The sequence below is a fragment of the Polypterus senegalus genome, chromosome 4 (genome assembly GCF_016835505.1).
Source record: "Polypterus senegalus isolate Bchr_013 chromosome 4, ASM1683550v1, whole genome shotgun sequence".
Taxonomy (NCBI): domain Eukaryota; kingdom Metazoa; phylum Chordata; class Cladistia; order Polypteriformes; family Polypteridae; genus Polypterus; species Polypterus senegalus.
The window spans coordinates 138,645,960-138,666,926 of NC_053157.1; the positions used below are offsets into that span (position 1 = coordinate 138,645,960).

Consider the following 20,967-nt stretch of genomic DNA (forward strand, 5'->3'; position numbering starts at 1 on the left):
AGGAAGACTGCAAGGGTGAGTTTAGGAAGAAGGTGAGACAGGCACTGGGTGATAGTGAAGAATTACCAGACAGTTGGGAAACTACAGCAGATATAGTAAGGGTGACAGCAAAAAGGGTGCTTGGCGTGACATCTGGACAGAGGAAGGAGGAAAAGGAAACCTGGTGGTGGAATGGGTAAGTACAGGAGAGCATACAGAGGAAGAGGATGGCAAAGAAGAAGTGGGATAGTGAGAGAGATGCAGAAAGTAGACAATGGTGCAAGGAGATAAGGTGCAAAGTGAAGAGAGAGGTGGCGAAGGCTAAAGAAAAAGCACATGATGAGTTGTATGAGAGGCTGGACACTAAGGAGGGAGAAAAGGACCTGTACCAATTGGCTAGACAGAGGGACCGAGCTGGGAAAGATGTGCAGCAGGTTAGGGTAATAAAGGATAAAGATGGAAACGTACTCACAAGCGAGGAGAGTGTGTTGAGCAGATGGAAAGAGTACTTTGACAGACTTAGGAATGAAGAGAATGAGAGAGAGAAGAGGTTGGATGATGTGGAGGTAGTGAATCAGGAAGTGCAACGGATTAGTAAGGAGGAATTAAGGACATCTATGAAGAGGATGAAGAATGGAAAATCTGTTGGTCCAGATGACATACCTGTGGAAGCATGGAGGTGTTTAGGAGAGATGGCAGTGGAGTTTTTAATCAGATTGTTTAATGGAATCTTGGAAAGTGAGAGGATGCCTGAGGAGTGGAGAATAAGTGTACTGGTGCTGATATTTAAGAATAAGGGGGATGTGCAGGACTGTAGTAACTACAGGGGGATAAAATTGATGAGCCACAGCATGAAGTTATGGGAAAGAGTAGTGGAAGCTAGGTTAAGAAATGAGGTGGTGATTAGTGAGCAGCAATATGGTTTCATGCCAAGAAAGAGCACCACAGATGTGATGTTTGCTCTGTGGGTGTTGATGGAGAAGTATAGAGAAGGCCAGAAGGAGTTGCATTGCGTCTTTGTGGACCTAGAGAAAGCATATGACAGGGTGCCTCACGAGGAGTTGCGGTATTGTATGAGGAAGTCAGGAGTGGCAGAGAAGTATGTAAGAGTTGTACAGAATATGTACGAGGGAAGTGTGACTGTGGTGAGGTCTGCAGTAGGTTTGATGGATACATTCAAGGTGGAGGTGGAATTACGTCAGAGATCGGCTTTGAGCCCTTTCTTATTTGCAATGGTGATGGACTGGTTGACAGATGAGATTAGACAGGAGTCCCAGTGGACTAAGATGTTTGCTGATGACATTGTGATCTGTAGCGATAGTAGGGAGCAGGTTGAGGAAACCCTAGAGTGGTGGAGATATGCTCTAGAGAGGAGAGAAATGAAGATCAGTAGGAACAAGACAGAACACATCTGTGTAAGTGAGTGGGAGGTCAGTGGAATGGTGAGGATGTAAGGAGTAGAGTTGGCGAAGGTGGATAAGTTTAAATACTTGGGATCAACAGTACTGAGTAATGGGGATTGTGGAAGAGTGAAAGGTAAGGTCTACAGGACAGTAGTGAGACCAGATATGTTATATTGGTTGGAGACGGTGGCACTGAAAAGAAAGCAGGAGACAGAGCTGGAGGTAGCAGAGTTAAAGATGCTAAGATTTGCAATGAGTGTGATGAGGATGGACAGGATTAGAAATGAGTACATTAGAGGGTCAGCTCAGATTGGATGGTTGGGAGACAAAGTCAGACAGTCAGGATTGCATTGGTTTGGGCATGTGCAGAGGAGAGATGCTGAGTATATTGGGAGAAGGATGCTAAGGATAGAACTGCCAGACAAGAGAAAAAGAGGAAGGCCTAAAAGAAGGTTTATGGATGTGGTGAGAGAGGACATGCAGGTGACGGGTGTAACAGAACAAGATGCAGAGGACAGAAAGATATGGAAGAAGATGATCTGCTGTGGCAACCCCTAATGGGAGCAGCTGAAAGAAGAAGAAGCTGTAATTGCCTCCTGTATATATGGGACTACTAATCAGGCAATTAATTTTTTTGGTTTCCCTATGATTAATAATATATTTTGCTTATTCTCTTTTGCAAATTGTTATTGTGTTGCTTTGAATGAAAATATTTAATCATCCTGTTATAAGGTACTGAGTGAAAGGTGCTATACAGTTTCAAGAGTGTATTTATTATTGACTGGAAAAAATGATAAAACAACTGTTTTTAGTTGGCTGAAGTAAAAAATTAACAGACACTGAATGTACCGTTGAGCTTCACAGTGTCTAGCAGTGCTGCCTCACAGCTCTACAGCTATGAATTCTGGTTGCAGTCTGTGTGATGTTTGCAAATTCCTTGTGTATCTTTGTGTCTCCAGGTCATTACAAAGGCAGGCAACATAGATTGATCGGTGACTCATACTTACACCAGTTTAAGAAAGAGTACATTTGAGCGTATTCTGTTATGGGTTGTTGTTTAGGCTGGTCCCCACCTTGGGTGAAATGCCGACAGGATAAGCTCTGGCTCCAGAGTACTCTAAATTTGCATAAGAGAGCTTTTCAAAATTAAGGAATGGATTAAATAGGTTTAGTAACCAGTTAGACAGAAGACTGAATACATGTACTATTCACTATTGCATTTAATATACTATCATTGACTTCAAACTTGTTGATTATTTTTCTCGACTAGAAATAAATGATTTTTTTTCAAATGAAGCACCACTCTATACAACCATGGACAAAATAAGCAGGTTAGCAAACAAATAGATGGATGATGAAACACGTGACAACGCTTGTGAAATACGAAATTCTAGACAAAAGTACAAATGTATTAAACTATTTTATTAAAAGTCAAACTTCAATCTGTAAGGCAATTTCTAGGCAAAATCAATTAGCAATGGGTTTTAAAAAGGGTTTTGGCTTGTTTACAAGAATTACTCTGCAATAAAGAAACCAGTTTAAACAATTGCTTTAATTAAAATGCAACAGAATGTCTTCAATTATTTATGATCATTAATTCCATCATTGTCATTAAGACAGCATAATGAGTAGTGATGCTACTCCACTGATCCAGGCTTCATATCCTAAGCCCCTTTGCCTGTGCAAAGTATGCACGTTCTTCCGGTGCGGATTTCCTACCACATTCCCAACGATGTGCAGAGTAAGTTAACTAACGGGTGATTCCAAACTAGTCCAGCTGGAATATATGCGAAAGGTTCATGTGATGGACCGCAGGATCATTTAGTGCCTTGTGTCCAGTGCCGCTAGAATAGGTTATGATGCCCTGTGAACCTTAAGTGGATTATTGTAAGCAGGTTTAAATGTGTTATATTATTCTAGAAATATTTCGATTGCTAATCATATTCTTTATTATTCAGATTGTAAATATACAACTTCAACACAGTTGGTATTTGTATCATCAAGTATCATTTTTCATGATTAAAATGTAATACGCTTATAGTGAGCCTTTAGATGTATGACGAGCATTCAGATATAAACTAACTGACATCGCCAACTCACTGTGCTACATAGTTCGTTAGACAGACGACTGATCTAAATTTGTACGTCAGTGACAGCGCCCAGGAAGCGCTCGTCTCCCCTTTACTGTCAACTTCTGGAAGCATCGCTCGAACCGGAATGTTCTAACCGAGGCAGGTGGGCTGAAACGCTGCTGCTCTAATTGATTTTTTTTAAACTGATATCATTTGAATATCTTATTTTTTATTATATGACAACAACGTACAAGAGCAACTAGACACCAATTTATTGGCTCTTTAACGCCGTGTATGTTACCACCCCCCCTTTCCATTTCCAATAATGGAAGAGCACCGGCGGTATAAGAACAGCGGGCCGGGCTAGGGAGCGGTGTAGTTTGATTCGAAGTTGACGAAGCGGTAAAGGTGCATTTATAGGCGAAGAAAAACAAAAAACTTAAAAAAAAAACAAACAAACAACAAAACAACCTAATATCACAATGGCGTGGAATGCAATGGAAATTAACCCTGAGGTATTTTTTATATTTTTTTATTCTGGCGAGTGTTTGTGACGTTTCAGTTTCTTTAATTTACTGTACCGTATTTCTTTTTCAGATGCTGAGCCAAGTACGTGAATGCTGAGTCACTTCTGTTTCTGCCAAGTGTCGGGGATGTGAGCTGCTTGGAAAACGACGCGCAATGCCTCGTTTTGTCCATCTTCTCTTATCTCCTTTTGTTGGGTCTTGTGCTTTGTGTCGACCCTTTTTTATATAAATGCTTGTAAAAGGCGCCGACTTGCATGAGCTGGAATTTATCAAGCTTAAGTATTCAACACTGTGTTTGCACGGTGATTTCTTATGCTTTTTGTTTTTATCCAGGTGCTATGTAAATGGGGCGTCGCCTCCTCTTGGCGCGTGGTCGATGTGGTTGGCTTCGATGACGAAGCGCTATCTGCTGTGCCAAAGCCCTGCTGCGCAGTGATGCTGCTGCTGCCTCTAACTGAACAGGTGGAGTTACTGCTTAGTCGGGGTGGAGCCGCTGCTCTGACCAAGCTTTGTTTCACAAACTGTTTCATACTGGAAGCCTTTTAACACTGTTGCTAGTAAAGCACCTGTCTTGTGTTAAGTGTTGGGCGTAGCGGCATGTCGTCGTTCTAATGTTTAACTTGGTTTTCATGGGCGTATTGGGGAAAGCACGCTCCAGCTAGTTAGTCCAAGTTAATTGAAAAGGAGAAATGGCCACTGTAAATCTGAGGTCTTTTGGAGAAAGAACTGCATGGACGCGTTTGTGAATGTGCCACCATTAAAATTTTTTAATTTGTGCATTACCCTGTTTTTGTATTAGCAAGCATTACAACACCGGGGGAAAAATGTAACCACTACACAGCGCGCGCCCCCTCCCTCCTTTGTCTGGCATTTATTTATTTTTTTTAAAGCCGTTTGAGCAAGTGCCTCACTAATTTTGACAAACTCCTCTTACAGCTGACATTTTGGCCTAGTCCGTTTTAATTTTCCTAATCGACGAGAAGAACCTTTTAACACTATCTCCAATGCGGCAGCTGTGCCCTGAGTGAATCCCTAATTGTGCTTGTAAAGTGGTGTGTGGTGGTGGGTTTTTTTTTATATTTTTTTGGCCGTGACAAGTGCTTAAGTATTTAAAACTGCATTTACAGTATGTGGATGACCTAATAACCTTCAAAGCTTTTTGTGGGCTCAAGGCTATTATATAGCTGTTTAATCATATGCTGCTAAATTCCTGGTAGTTTAGGAAAAACGTAACTGACCATTCTGCAAAAAGGCTGTAACATTTTAAAGGAGGAGTCTGGTAACTTCAAGTTTAAGTTCCCTGCGGTATCAAGATGGTGCTTGTATTAAGCAGGATATTGTGATTTAGATTTATGTATAGCTTAATCCTCTTTTTTTAAAAATGCCCATCTGAGATTCAGCACTTTTAAGAGAACCAGCTTAGTACTGCGACAGTAACCACTGCCCAGGTTAAGTGAAATCTTATGTGGCAGAAGACCCAATACAGTAATGCTTGTGCCACACTGAGGATTTTAGTTTACCTTCAGGGTTTATATGACTATTCAAGTAAATAGAATGTATTCTTCCCGCCCCCACCAAAAAATGCCAGCGGGACTATGCAATAAATGACTACTACCAGCTCACTTATCTCCTGTCTAACAAGGAGGCATATCCCTCATTGAAACTGAGGATGTATTTGGCATTTTGTAGGATCATATTTTATGATATTGCCTCGCTCCCCTCCCCAGTGTGTGTTTTTTCAAAAAAAGCTACACATTGGAGCACAATTTTGTGTGGAGAATGCATGTATATGATTGGTAAGAATTCTTCAGTGGGGAGGAGGAGACAGACTTGGAGTAAATTTCTTAAATGCTCAAGTTTCAATGCTGAAGTGAGCTTTAAACCGTAACTTGTCATTTTGCTTCTGGAAAGTGAATGACTTATTGAACTTTTAGTCCTCCACTCTCTCTCATATACATATGTATGTGTATGTGAGAGAGAGTGGAGGACTAAAAGTTCAGTGTGTGTGATTTAATCATTTTAACTTTGTACATTTCTTGAGTCTAAACCTAGCATAGTCAATTGCTAGAAAGGAAGAAAATATTGCTGTGCAGTGATTGGTTCCTTTCTTTGGTAACCCTTTTTATTATGGGTATTTGTTTTAAAAGGCAGCATTCAAGCAAATCATTTCATCAGGAGGGAATGGAGTTTCAGTTCTTAACAAAGTTAGCAATTGATAAACCCCTATTTAGAGTAGGGTAAAAGTGGTATTTGTAATGAGTTTTTCTAGAACTTGAAGGGTGAAAAAATTTGAAGGACTTGGCTACGGAAGCAGTTAGGGGGTTTGTTTGGGGGTTAATCTGGAAGGTTCATTGCCAACAGGTTTTAATTCCGGGCACACAATGGCAAATTGTGCTTCTAATAACAGTTTAGCTTTTAGCTCCAGTAACTTCGATTTATGCCCTTTCCTTCCTTAAACTGCTGCTTACCAATGTGACTCCTATTAGGCAATCTAGTGCTTGCTGAGTTATAGTAGCAATTCACTTGCTATATTAAACCACTATATTCTAAATTATGTTGAATACTGTGTGGTTTGTGGTGTGTGTGGGTTTTTTTTTTCTCCCCCGGCCCCCGTTCAAGAAGTACAAGGGCTGTTTAAGCATTCATATCCCATCACTTTCTACACATTTTCATATGCCTAAATTGGCCACTTTTCTCATCAATTTACAATCCATAGCCTAACTGAAGCTGTTTTCAGGGAGACTTACAAACTTAAATGTCAAGTATTCGGACCCTTATTCTGGTACTTAGTATGGGGTTTAGTTCTGGTCTTTGCCTGGGACAGTCAGGATTGTACTGAAGCCGCTTCCAGTATTGTCTTGGCTGTATGCCTTGGAACTGGAAGGTGAACTGTCTGAGGTTGAATGCACTCTGGAGTAGATGTTCTTAAAGAACATCTGTATTTGGTCATAATCGTAGAAGATTAATTCAACCTGTTCGAAGTGCCCCATAACATGGTCTACCCATGATGCTTCATAGGGATGGCATTGGGTAGGTGCTGCGAAGTGCTTGGTCTTTGCCAGATGAAATAGATGGAGTTCTCCACTAAGAGTTTAGTCTCTCGTCTGAGCAGAGATTTTTCCACTGCCCTGCTTGGAGTCATTTTATGTGATGTGAAAAAACTTAAGGTTACACACACACTCTACCCATAGCTGTGCAAGTTCTACTAAGATGGTTCTTTTTCAGTCGTGGCAGAGGATTTGTGCAGCTCTATTTGACTGGATGGCCAACTCCATGAAGGGCTCTAATGAATGGTCATGAGACACTTGGAAGCTTTAGATATTGCTGCATACTTTCCCTGACATGGTTCCTAGGATGCCTTTCAAAATTGTCCAGTCAGTTCAGTTTGCCACATGTGAAATCCAAGTTTAAGATACAGTATCAAGGGTATTTGGAGCAAATGGGATGTATGCCCTTGACTACAATATTGAGTGCCACACAGAGTTGGAGAAATTCCAGTTTTTGGTTTGCAGTCTTTTCAGAAAGCATGTTTTCACATTCATTATGGATGATTGTGTAGATTGATACAATTGGCAGATTTAGCCCTTTTAAAGTGTACAGAAAGTGAATAGGTGTAAATATTTTCTGAATGCACTATGTATTGTTAGAATGTGCAGCCTGTGAAGCAGGGATTATGTAGGGGTTCTCCGATCAGGGTGTGGGGTTTTTTTTTTTTTTTTAAAAACTTTGCTCACCAAGCTCCTGCATAACCAGATACAGGTGATGACTCGTGTCCAATATTGTGTTTTTTATAAACTACAAATGGTTAACTTCTTTTTTTTATTAAAGAAATTGTGTAGGCTTATTCAGTGACCATAAAAATGCTAATTTCCTAAAAATGCATACAAATGTACAAATACTATATATCCATAATACACAAGGCCTAAAAAATGAAGTGGTTCTCATAAGTGGTCATTTTTTTATGTAATATATTTAAAAGGCTTATTAAATATTATTCACACTTTCTCTAGCAAAATTATACATGCACAATTAATTGGTAGGGAATTAAATACTACTTAAATTTAAAACCTATACATGCAGGTATATTTACATTTAGTGCACTACAGCCTTTACTGTTAAAGTATACTTTGCTATTTTGTGAGGGGGTCCACTCGCCACCCCAGTGCATTAGCTAGACAAAATTCTTAATCTAATTAAACGTGGATTGCCATTTTTATAATGCAGTACTTTTTTGGTTTTTAAAAAAAAAAAAAACACGTTTTTACAAACTGTACAGATCTGTGTGGTGTGTGTGTGGTTCCCCCCCAAGTTTCAGATGTTCATAAGCTGTTTAGTCAGACAAGACTAACATGCTTAACTTAACAGTGTTTTTTATAAGTCTGTTATGACTATTAACTAAGCAGCAATTTCAAGTTAAAGTAGTCTCTTGTAATTGAAAATGTGAGCTGCTGCACTTAAAAATTACACAGAGTTCAGACAGACTTACTTTAACTTGAACAAAGTAAGCTCGTAATTCATTGAAGTAGCTTGACGTATAGGCTAATATTCCAGTTTCCTGCTGTCTTGTAAAATGAGCCTTGACTTGCTTTGCTTACACCACCAAAAGTTCGTTGCAGAAGACGTGCACTGCCTCAGTTACTGTAATACCTCTTGCGTAAAGGAGCACTGCACTAAAATTACCATAAAGTCTAGAAGGACAGAGACTGAATAGTTAATTTCTTTTGTGATCTGCCAATTAACTGATCAAGTTTTTTGTATTGAAAATCCTCAGATTCAGATTGGGATACACAATACCAATTGCTCAGCTGGCACTTTCCTTAACCCTTTTATAAAAAAAAAATAAATAAATAAATAGCCCCCATTAAAGTAGGTACTCCACTGTCAATAGAAATGGTTGAATTTTGCTAGAGTGTTTATTTGACAAGTTTAAATTGTTGAAGAAAAATTCTTAATTTAAACAATTTTGTTAGTAACAAGTTAATTTCATGCTTTTTTGTAGATTTATTTACACTATGTACAAATTTTTCATTTAGTACTCCGTGTTGTACGCACAGAGCAGTGCAAAGTGGAACATTGCAGAGTGTGCAGCAGCATATTTTCCCTCCTCGGCTTGTGTGACACAAACGCTACACATCTTATGAGATGTCTGCTCCGCATGCAAAGATCTCTTATCCTTCCACTTCAAAACCAACTTATTTCTGAATGCAGCAGCAAATTCTGATTTCAGTTTTGTTTTTATCAGATTTTGGCAGGTCCTTTCTGTTTGATCCTACTTTTCCTACCGTGTCCGTTTCAAATTCAAAAATGTATACAGCTCTGGACTGCTGTAGTAATTGTCTAGTCTTATCAGATAACCTTGATTCAGTAGCCTCTCCACGTTGTGTGTGGTGTGTGTTTTGTGTGTTTTTTTTTTTTAATTTATGCACATCAACCCCCTCCTATGTTTGCAAGTTCTGTTTCTTCCCATGTATATCCCACTTTTTTGCCTCACAAAGCTTCCATCCCCAATACCCCCCCTCAGTATTTATACCTTCTGCCCTAGACAAGCTTTCATTGATCAAAAGATTTCCCTCTGGAGTGCAACTTCCACAACATTTTCAAATTTAGTGGTCAAAAAGGCTGGGGGGGTGGGGGTGGCGGTTTAAATCTATACATCTTTAGAGAAACTGGTCCTGTGTCTGTTTCATTATCAAGTAATGGGTAATGCATGTCTAATTGCTACACAAAGAATAAATCTAAAACTTTTTTTAGAGGGATATTTCTCTGGAGAATGTGGTATAGCAACAGGTTTCCTTTAGGTGGGAGTATTCCAAGAAAGAAAAAAAATGGTTGGTGGTTCACTGTGTAAAACACAATGTTACATAGTAGCACACTTCCGTGCATTAATTCCTGAAGAGAAAATGCTTTAAACCTATAACTCTGTACAACACATTAGCACCACAATTAACTCGCTTGAACATAACCATCTGACTTTTTAACAACTTCAATTTGATTTAAGAAAAAAAAAATCAGGTTTTCATCAGTTTCTACAGTCATGGTGTAAGTTTGGCAAATTAAAAATAAGTTAATTTTTTTTTTTTTTTATAAATATAAACTTCAAAAGTACTTCGTTTCATAGAACCCCATTGTTAGTTGCAAAAACTGGTCCATAGTGGGACAAAGCCTTGGAGCATTCCAAATACATTGTGTTGGAAGCAAGGAGACAGGGTTCTAAATTAAAAAATTGATCTGACTTGAAATTTTAAGATCACACTTCGTATGAGATTTATGCAGCCCCAAGTACTTATCTGCTAAACTCTACTTTATCAACAAATACCAGAGCAGTTTAAATGTTGGTGTCATGAAGAATGCAGCAACCTTAAATATGCTACAGGATCCTGTAAAAGGTAGTAATGAATGGCTTAAATGTCAATTTAAATAGTTGGATTGTAATTTTTACAATTTTGTAATTGGTGAATGTATTCCAAGATTAACTTTTAAACAAGATTTTGGTATTACACAAGGTCCCTGGAACCTCTCGGAGGTTGTTTCTTGTCAACTGGGAATTTCATGATCTCTCAATCCAAAACCCAGAACTAAATTTATAAAGCCTTGTACATAGCAGGCTAAGACGTGTGCTTGATAACCAAGGCAACTTTGGGTCACCTTGCCGTAATGCTTTTTGATGGTAATGAAACTGGCTCAGATTAGCTTGGTGTCTCAATTTAAGTGAGGTTTACTCAAAGTAAGCTTTGTGAAATACTCCATTGCAAAGAAATTTTGTGCAGATCTTGCTTATTTGGAACAAGAACAGTGTTCCTGTTTGTAATTGCCACACTTAAAACATAGCAGAAATGGCACCAAAATCAACTGTTTAGCATAACTTGGTTCACTGATCCTGCAAAAGCATAGCACATTGGCTTTTACCTTGGCTAATTCAACTCTGGGACAAGACTGACTCCTGCAGTGTGCTTTCAGTTGAAATCGGTACTCCTTGTACATACCCTATACAAAGGTTATATGCATTTTTTAATTTTTTCTATTCCTCGCCCACACCTTACCCTCCATAACCCAATAAGGGACCAAAAAGCATGTGGTTTGGTGGTTTTTTTTGTTGCTAATGAATCTGAGGAAGTTAAATGGGAAAACTGACTGTTGCTAAAACTTCATGTGTTGTTATGGAGAGTGTATCTCTTTAGAGTTCAAATATAGAAACCTGAGGTATTTTATAAAATGCTCAGTATTTCTACTAAATACCCCACGTAATAAATCAAAATTCATGAACCTCTTTTCTCTTGTATGCGCTTAATTGTTTTGTTTCATATTATATAGCTAAAGAATGGGCTGTTTTCCATACCATAGAGTAAGGTAGAGGGTTGTTTTAGATCAACTGCAGGTGAAACTTGCCCAAAAACTGTATGGCCAAGGGAAGCTTTGGGCTCCTAAGCAGCATCCATAGCATATAGAAAGTGCCTGTGTATCAGTGAAAACATCTTTAAATATACATGCTTTTTTTAGATCTCTGGTCAAAGAACTAGTAAGAGATGCAAGGATTAGTATTTTTGGAAAGTCGCAGTAACAAATAGAAATTGATGTCTGGCAAGTGATTTCAAGGTAGTGTTGAGCCCTCCCTATAAGAATATTTAATCCTGAAATGAAATGCTGTTTTTTCTGGCTAAGCTCTGGATGGGTTGCAGCTACCATATTGGAAAATTAAATAATTCCCACCTGTACAGTGCTTCAAGTGCCTTTCTCAAAATGCACTTGAAAATGGCCATTTCCACTTAAAGCTCTATTTAATGCTGGTTATGATCCCTACCGTAGCACTTTTATAAATAGGTGGCTGGCTATAAAAGGGCATGATCAGGAAACTTGTCCACATGATTCCTAGGTCATCCCAGGTTTGCATTATCTGCTTACTAGCAGTAAGAAATTCGCATGGTTTGTTATAAATGGTTGAAATAGTATTTGAGGTGCAGTGTATTGTGTGATGCCCAAACTATACTTGGGGCTACATGTAGAGTTCTGGGGATAATTTTCCTTGGTCTTCCAAATTTTAAATGAGAGTTCACAATAAATACACTTGAAAAGGCATTGTGGTTGGGTAAACTGCTAGTTCCTAAGTCATTAGCATTTTATTGCCAATAAGGAACATTTTTTTAAAACAGAAGGCAGCTCTTTAGACTAAAGGGTAATCCTACCTCTACTGTCTTTGTGCTTATTGCTCAAACATTCTTTTAGTTGCTTTTGCTGGTTTCCTTAAATTGTGTTGGAACCAAGTCCTGGAGGGTAATAGTTGCTTCCTGTTGCATGCCCTTGCTTAAAGTAAACTTTGACTTGTGTAATGAAGTTTAATATAAAATCTATACAAGATTAGGCAATATACAGTATGTGACAAAAAAAAGCTTAAGTTGAGATAGTCCGGGGGACAGAACCAAAAAAAGCAAGGCACCTTGAAGTTACATTGAGAATCGTGTATGTATGAAGCAGTTAACATTCCTTACAATCAAGTCAAACTTGAAGCAAAATTCAACCCCTACTCGAAATACAGGAGAGCCAACTATATGTATATGTGTATATATATATATATATATAATAAAAAAAAAAAGTCATCCCTTTTCCTCTCCCAAAATGGAAGCTTATTCTAAAATGTCGCTGATTAGATCCTGTCATATATATTTTTTTTTTTTTTTTAAAATGAGATCCCCCCCCAAAAAAACTTCAGATAGTATAGAACATCTGTTACCCATGGACTTGAAAGTGGTGGGGTTTGGGATTATTCCAGTTAAGAAACCTGTGTCTATGTACTAGTATTGAGATAAAGGCAATCAATTGGTTCTTCTCTTAAGGCTGGGAGTACACCAAACACTGCTGTTAATGGCTTCAGAGTGATTGTGACACCAAAGCTGTCTGATAGGCATGCAAAAATGTTTGTCCAAAATGTTAATTTGATGCACACCCAAACTTGACCAAGTGAGACATGAGCTAGATTACAGCATTCACAGGTTGAATTTTGCCCTGCAAATATTTTGGACTTTTTTTGAATGAGAAATGTTGCACATATGGAGCTATAATGTATTCCGCATATTGACTGCCTTCCACTATTTCCCGTGGTACTCTGTGGTCTTTATAAAAATATTTTAAATTCCCTTCCTTTCAAATTGTAGAGATGCTATTGGAGTTTTAAGACTAATCAATATTTGTTCTGGAATAGACCTAAGTGGGAGGTGAAGTGCCATACCCCATTCTGCCTTAGGTTGTTAGAGTAGCCATTTTGGATGCATGGATTTGAATTCCAAATGAGGTTATGATTTGAATGAAATTTATTTATATGGGGATGCTTCGAAATAGGAAGAGAAGCTTATGAAGGATGCTCATCTGAATGAGTCTCCCTGCTAATGTAAGATGGAGGGGTAGACCATCTATTCACGTCTTAAATCTTTTTTTCTATGCACACAGCAAAATGAGCTTTATATTCTTGGATATTTGATATGCTAAGAAATAGTAAGGTGTCAGTCTGATATTGTGTACTAGAAAATTCCCTGGAGAAGCACACTTATTCAAATTGATTTTTGTCTAGATATCTTTTGAAAGTTTGCTAGTGATTTTTAGGACTGCTGGCACTGAATTTTGTGGGTCGGGTGTATACAGTACTATATCTGCATATAGTGATATTTTCTGTGCAAGTCCTTCTCTGAAAATCCCCTTAATCTCAGTTTCAAAAGTATACAGCCAATGGTGATTGCAAAGTGCAGTGGTGTGACGGGACATCCTTGAGTACCATGGTCTAGCTTGAAATAGCCTGAAATAATACAGACTGAGACTTCTGGACTAGTGTATAAAGTAGTCTGATCCATGCGCATGTTTGGGCCAAACTCAAATTTGTGCAGTGCCATTCAACCAGATCAAATGCTTTTTCTGCATCTAAAGGTAGGATCTCAAGGGGTGTTGGATTTAATGGATTGAACGTATTGTACAATTGTCAAAGTTAAGATGTTGAGTGTCTGCCTTTTTAATCTGGTTTGGTCTTGTGATACTAATTGTTAATGTGATGTTAATATGCTATGTTGTGAATGTGTTTAATGCAAAGTATATTTCACTCGCCTGTTTAGGATTGTGGAGTTTTCATAAATGACTTTAACACAAACACTTTTCTGTTTGGCAGCATGAGAGTTTCAGAAAAAAGCAGTCTGAGGAATTGGGTGGCAAGGAAGTACCTGGTGTCTATTTTCTAAAGCAAACCATTGTCAACTCTTGTGCTACTGTTGGGCTTCTCCATGCAGTTGCAAATAATCAAGACAACCTTGAATTTGGTAAGTATTTTATGAGTTTAAGTAGTGGTGTTGGTGCATGTCTGGTAACATTGTATACTCCTTGCTAACCCTGATGTAATAAACTTCCTTCTGTGTGGGTTCTTTGTATACAGTGGAAGGATCTGTAATAAAGAAGTTCCTTGATAAAACATCAGGCATGTCTCCAGATGAGAGAGCCAAGCACCTTCAGGAAAATAAGGTGGTTTGCAGATTTATTCAACCAGATAACCCTTTTAAGAGGTAGTTGCACACTAAAATCTTCCTTTCTTTTCCCTTAAGGATATACGTGCTGTCCATGATGAAGTGGCAGCTACTGGCCAATGTCGGGTATGTTTTTCTTGTTGTGACTAGGCTTTGGGATGGAGTAGTAGGGCTACTAATTTAAATGTGTGGGTGTGCTTACTGTTTGACCTTTTAGTAGTAGGTAGCACTTGCATTTTTGAGGTAAAGTGCACTTGTTATGTAGAATGTAGGGAATCTTGTAACTTTAAAAGGTGTACACTACTGTAGAAAAATTGAGTTATATAAACTATACATTGCATTTTATTGAATGTCTTTGATGTACTTTTAACTCTGATGCTTGGCATCATTCTGAAAGTACAACAAACAGATTTGCACACTGCATCATGAGATCGTAAAGGATACATTTCAATAGTTATTTACTACAGTAGTGAGAGCAGGTTGCATCTTTGAAAGCTAGCAGAACAAAGGCCCCGATTCTGCCACAGTATGCTCTTGTCCCCTAAAAATAGGGCTTGTAATTGACAGAAAAAAGGGCCAATTTTTTATTTTTTTTAAAGATTGTCTAACCAAAGGCCCAAGCTAAATGAAAGTGTTTGCAGTCTGTTCGATTTTGTTGCTAGCCTACATTCTAAAACAGTTGTGGCAATTCTAACATTTGAGTTTAAAATACTCCATCCTAAATCTGTGGTGTGGGTGCTTCCCCACTTTTCTTGAAGTTTGTAGTGATGGCAGAATGTGTCTTCATGCAGAACAAAGGAAGTTTAATAGAGTACAAGTCAATACTGTGTGATAGAGAACAGTGTAAAAAATGCTGGGGAGTTTTGGGTGGGGAGGGGGTATGATTTTTAATCATGTCAAGATAGTCCACATGTCCTTTTTAGATGGAAAAATCTGCACCGCTCATATGTGGAAATGTCATTCATATGGATTTTTTGAAAAGACTTTTTTGACCAGTGAATATATGGGGTAGAGACGGATACTAAAATCTCCAAGCTGTGTTTTGGAACAGATTTGTATATGATCTCGATTTCACTGCTGCTTCTGTGACTTTGAACTTGTGCAGGAATAACTGGAGAATACACAAACCATTAATTGTTTTGAATCCTGAAACATGCTCACCAAGACCCTGACAGTAAATATTTTGGGGAAACCCCATTTTAACAGTCTGATAAATGTCTAAAAACCCTATTTGTCACTTTCTATAAATAGACGCAAGAAGTGTTTAAATTGCATCACATCTTTAGTGCCTCAACCCAAATATTGCAGCTAAGCTGCTATTAGGAATGGTTATGGAATGTTGTGTACAGCCAGACTGCTTAATATATTCACATAATGAAAGTGCTTTCAAAATATGTACACTGATGTGACAAAATGTCTTCCTTTTGATTTAGCTTTAATAGTAAATCGTATCTCCCATTTGTGGGATACAGTAGTACATAGGAGTTCAATTTTGTGAATGTACCAACTTTGAAAAACCTTGGTTGGTTTCAGACCCTGTCCAGTTTTACGTTGGCTCACGCGACATTTCATTTCTCTTCGGGGTTCCATTTAAGGAAAGCAATCAAGCCATTCAGAGGAACAATGGAGAAATTAGTCAATTACAGTATAATTTAATTCAAAAGAATTCAATTGGCAGCAAAAAAAAGGGTTAGAATGAAAACGTGCAGCCCCCCAGGACGGGAGTTGGGGGACTCCTGCCATAGGCCATATTGCAGAGACCACAGGTGTTAACCAAAGAGGAATTTTAATGAGCCAGAAACTAGTCTCAAACATACAGTCAAGATAAACATTTTCAGCTTAAGTTTACCCAAACTATCGATTTTCTTTTGAATTTCAGTCTGAAGTTGCTGGTACAAGTCAGAGTTGGCACGGTAAAGGTGTAACCATAGGTGCACTTTTTATGCAGCTATTCTGGGGTTGTCTGATTCTTTTCTTCAAATGGAGGCAGTGCTTTATTCAATTTCTTTAAGGTGGAATCTTGTTGTTTTTCCTGGCACGCTTGGAAGGACATTTAGTCTGTCTGGATGTTTTTCTCCTTTGCTTTTTCGCTCTTGGGTTTGAGTTTGTACTGTATTTAAAGCAGTTGTGGTTTCTGATGCAGTGGTTCTCTTTTAGTATGTACTAACTGCCCAAGTAATTTCTCCTCCCTGGAAGACCAACTTGTTACAAGACGGACAGTACACAGAAACAAGTCTGGACCTGATGTGGTACCCATGCCCAACTCCACTATGAATGGTCATTTAACTGTTAGTCTGGTAGTAGGTTACCTTCTGGGAGTAGAGGTGTTGACCAAAACTTTATAGTAAGACCTCCCTAACTGTCTAGGGTATGGCCATAACAAAGTTCATGCATGAGGGAGTGGACAGTTTGCCTCAACCAACCAAAAGGTTGTATTTGTATTTGCCCAAAAAACGATAGTTTTGTGTAGTCACCTTTGATCTCGGTGTTGTATATTTCCACACCTGGGCAGTCAGTGTCATTACCCCATGGTTGATCATTACTCTTAATTAGAAGTGTTTTAAAGCCGCCCAATGCAGCATTTATGAAGCATGGGCTGAACCAACTTTTGATCCCCTGTTTGAGGTGGAGAGGTTGCAGATTGCTAGTCTTGTGCTTGTATGTCACAGGGCAGTGCTGCTCGACTAGAACTAATGTATGACAATCTTTTCCATTTTTATGCTTTAAGCTTGCAACAAAAGGGAGCTAGCTTAAGGTTCGTTAATATGCCCTATGCAAAAGGCCTCTGTCTATTACACTGTGTATATATAATTGCATTTCTGACATGTGGGTGATCCTTTTAGATGGGGAAGCATTACTTGTTTCACAGTACAAGCTGGCCACATCTTCAGTGCAGTATTCCCTGACCACAATCCCTGTAAACACTGGTATTTGGTAGTATTCATTCTTGCATCACTGAGGATCTAATCTTAAAGTATAAGGTTGAGTAACAAATGGCTTTACATTACTCTGGTCAAGTCTTTAAAATGAAACATGCTTTCCAAAACCTGTGTGGTGAAATTTTAAGGCCAATTTATTCCACATGTAAACTGTAATTTTGCTTGTTTTCTGAGCACCTTTTTTTAACCTTCATTTTAGGTTGAAGATGATAAGCTGAATTTCCACTTAATTACTTTTACCAAAGTTAACAACCACCTGTATGAGCTAGGTGAGTGTGGGTTTATTTAATATATACAGTAATAAACTGAAGGGCATAATTCAAGGTTAAGGATATTTGTTGAGCTATATGTTAAAGACCCTGATTTGCTGTAACCATGCATAATGGGTAAATGGTGTGGTGTGACTTCTTTTAAGATGGAAGAATGAATTGTCCAGTTAATCAAGGAAACACCGAAGATGGCTCTTTCATCATGGTTAGTAACATTTCTTTAAAAGCATGCGGGTTCTTTTAGTTTTTAAACTAGTTGAACAATTTGGCTTTTAATTTTTTAAAATTCTTGAGTCCTATCTGTTCAGTTTAAGTTTTCCCTAGGGGATTTGGCTAGAGTAATTCAGATTAATTTTACAGTTCTATGAAAGTTGAGGTTTCATAAAAATCTTAAGTGACTTGAGGAATCCTCTTTAATTTGTTAACCCTTATACCACCCTTTTTATTTTTTCTTTTTCAGGATGTAGCCAAAATTTGCAAGCAGTTCACAGAACGAGAAAAAGGAGAAGTTCGTTTTTCTGCTGTGGCTTTGGCCAAATGTTAATTTTTTTTTTTTTTAAATTGCTTATTGTTCAAATTCTGAATTGCAAGGGCTTGTTCTGTTAGTTGAATATTTCAACACCTGAGCTTCTACTTACAGCCAGCGTATGTTCATAGAAAGGATTCCCATTGTTTTCTTGTCATACAGCCATCATTGGTTTGTATGGATGATGGTTCTACAGTTGGTAGTTGGAGTTGTTTAAGCCTTGAGTGTTAGACTTAAAGACCTGGCAGCATTAGAGTTCAGCAAAATGTGTTCTGTTGCAATTTGCCTTCTCTTTCTGAGCATCAATAGCACTTTGTAAAGCACTTTGTACTTGTCTGTATAGAAGTATTGTCAACATGCTTTGCACTGTTTGCGAATAGTTACTGCTGTAACTTTTTTAGTGCTGAGCTTTCGGGGAAAATAAACATTCACCTTTTTGTCTGAAATGTATTTTCACATTTATTGACCATATAGTTAAGCTTCCTTTGGGTAGCACAAATACTGCCAATACTTGGGTCCAGGCAGATGGCACTTCATGTAGCATGAATCTAACTGTTACACAACCCCTGGCAAGAATTATTGAATCTCCACACTTGGATATTCATCCAAGTCTAACTTTATAGTGAATAAACAACCTATTAAACAAATACGAATTTGTTTTACATGTGAACATTCTGAATTTGTGAAACACCTCTAACGTAGCATTTTTCCAGATCAAGCAAAGGAAAATTCTGGAATTAAAACACAATTCGTACTTTCTTGCTTCACTTTGAGCTTTTGACAGCTTAATTTCTTTGAGGTGAGGACTTCACCTAAAAAAAAAAAATCTACAATCTGGTTCTAAAATAGAAGTTGACAGGTTATTCCATTATCAAGATCCTGTAAGGCTGAAGTGTACACCTGTACATTGACTGAGGTAATGAATGCAATTTCCCCTGGTCCTTGACATCCAATTTATTTCATGAATTGAGTGAGGAAATCTGCTTGTTTTCATTGGATATCTTTGCTCTGTTAGAGTGGCATCAGACAGGAGTTTCAGCATCTTCTTGGCCAATGTGGATTTGTGATTAATTACCAAGTATCATTTTAATCCAGTCCACATTCCGTGATATTTTCTCATTGGCCAACTTGAACCACAATTTCTTCTCTAGGTTTTAGTGCTGGCTTTTCTATATGCAAGTCCCTTTTCATACACCTAGTTTCTTTACAAACAGTTGTAGTGTGGGTAAGATTTAACATCTCAGATTAGCATTGCTGCACATTTTGTGCATTCATGAAAAGTTTATGCACTCTGATTCATCTTTGAAGGTTTACAGCACTGTTTTGTGGGTACAGCTGCTTTGCTAGTTTTACATGGCCATGTTTATAGACAAATTTCATTGCTAGATTTGATTGGATATCGTTGTCCTGTGTCACATACGTATTTAAGAAAGTAGCAGGCAAGAATTTTATGTATTGGATTCGGTTATTACAGTTTTAAGAGAATGCTAGATAACACAACGAAAACTTGCTTGACCTCAACTTCAGATTTGTTTTTTTCAGTGTTTTGTGCTTTTGATTTGCACTTCCAACTTCTAGCACTGTACACTGTGTCCATCATTTGGATGGTTACTTTGGTCTGCCTCTTGGTACCTCTTAGTGTTGCTGGAAGAAGCTATCTAGGAAGACTTTAATGGTAGGATTTTTACCCCTGTCATTTCACTACAACATTGGGATATGTTTTAGGGTAGTTGGCTTGGGCATGGACAGAGCCTTTCCTGCCTTTTTAACTTTGTCTCGTTTGGTGCCATCTCCTGTTGACACTGCCTTTTGATCTCTGTGAGAGAGAACCTGTATCTTTACGAGCTACAATACACAGAGTTTCGGCAAACTCAAAACAAGTGACCGGTACTGTTATGCAGCTATAGCAGCCTTTAACTGGCAAGGTAACTTGATTTAAAACAACCACCACCAGTACCTCGTTTGTTTACATTGTGGATATGTGCAATTTAATTGAAAGGCAAAGTAGCCATAAAACTCTTGATGTGTGCTTCTGTGCTGTTTTTACCTTTTGGCTGCTGTAAGCAGGAATGTCAAGGTAAAGTTGTATACGTTTTTATTGCTTCCAATTTTTGTCAAACAGACCTCCAATTTCTGAAGTATGAACCTTTGCTATTTCAGTGTACATATTTGGTTACTGTTAAGGCATTTGTTCAAATGTTTGGACTGGCATTCCTTTAACTCTTTACCGTGTAATAAGTGGCAGAAGGTGATGTGTGTTTATGGAATAAGTGATCCTCATGACTTCCTATGGCCATGTTGTGTACTGCTGTCTCATGGGGCTCCTGCTGGTGCTACAAAATGTGGATTTGCTCAGTATGTGATGAACTGGTTTTGACTGACACTTGCCTTTCAGTTTTTGGTCCAAAATGAACAGACTCTGTATTGTAAATGCAGAAGCATCTGCACATATTCACACAAATCCATGATTGCCTGTACTTGAGTCTGATTTTAATGGCAGGATTCTGGAATGATTTTTAATCTGTGATAGAAGGTCCTTTTGAAATATCTGGTCTTGAATTACACAATAAATGGTTGTCAAGCATGGTTTTCCTTTTATAGCTAAACAATTGCCAGAATAGTTTGGTAACGCTTGGGCTGAAGGCTTTCCCCACCCCCCCGGTCTAATTAGTCTTTTGAGTAAGTAAGAGCAGCCAAGACTCTTCTGCTTGTTGACATTGTTACAATTTATGTTGGTGTATTTGTCTATAGAGACTTGC

General features: G+C 38.2%; 1 protein-coding gene across 1 annotated transcript; it reads left to right on the forward strand.

Annotated features, from left to right (window-relative positions):
• Positions 1-3,603: 3,603 nt before the first annotated feature.
• Positions 3,604-18,654, forward strand: uchl1 (ubiquitin carboxyl-terminal esterase L1 (ubiquitin thiolesterase)). Its single transcript, XM_039751349.1, has 9 exons — positions 3,604-3,969; positions 4,052-4,063; positions 4,315-4,443; positions 14,126-14,273; positions 14,387-14,472; positions 14,553-14,600; positions 17,613-17,682; positions 17,829-17,887; positions 18,143-18,654. The coding sequence occupies exons 1-9, from the start codon at positions 3,937-3,939 to the stop codon at positions 18,224-18,226; spliced, it is 669 nt and encodes a 222-aa protein (XP_039607283.1). The 5' UTR covers positions 3,604-3,936; the 3' UTR covers positions 18,227-18,654.
• The last annotated feature ends 2,313 nt before the right edge of the window (positions 18,655-20,967 follow it).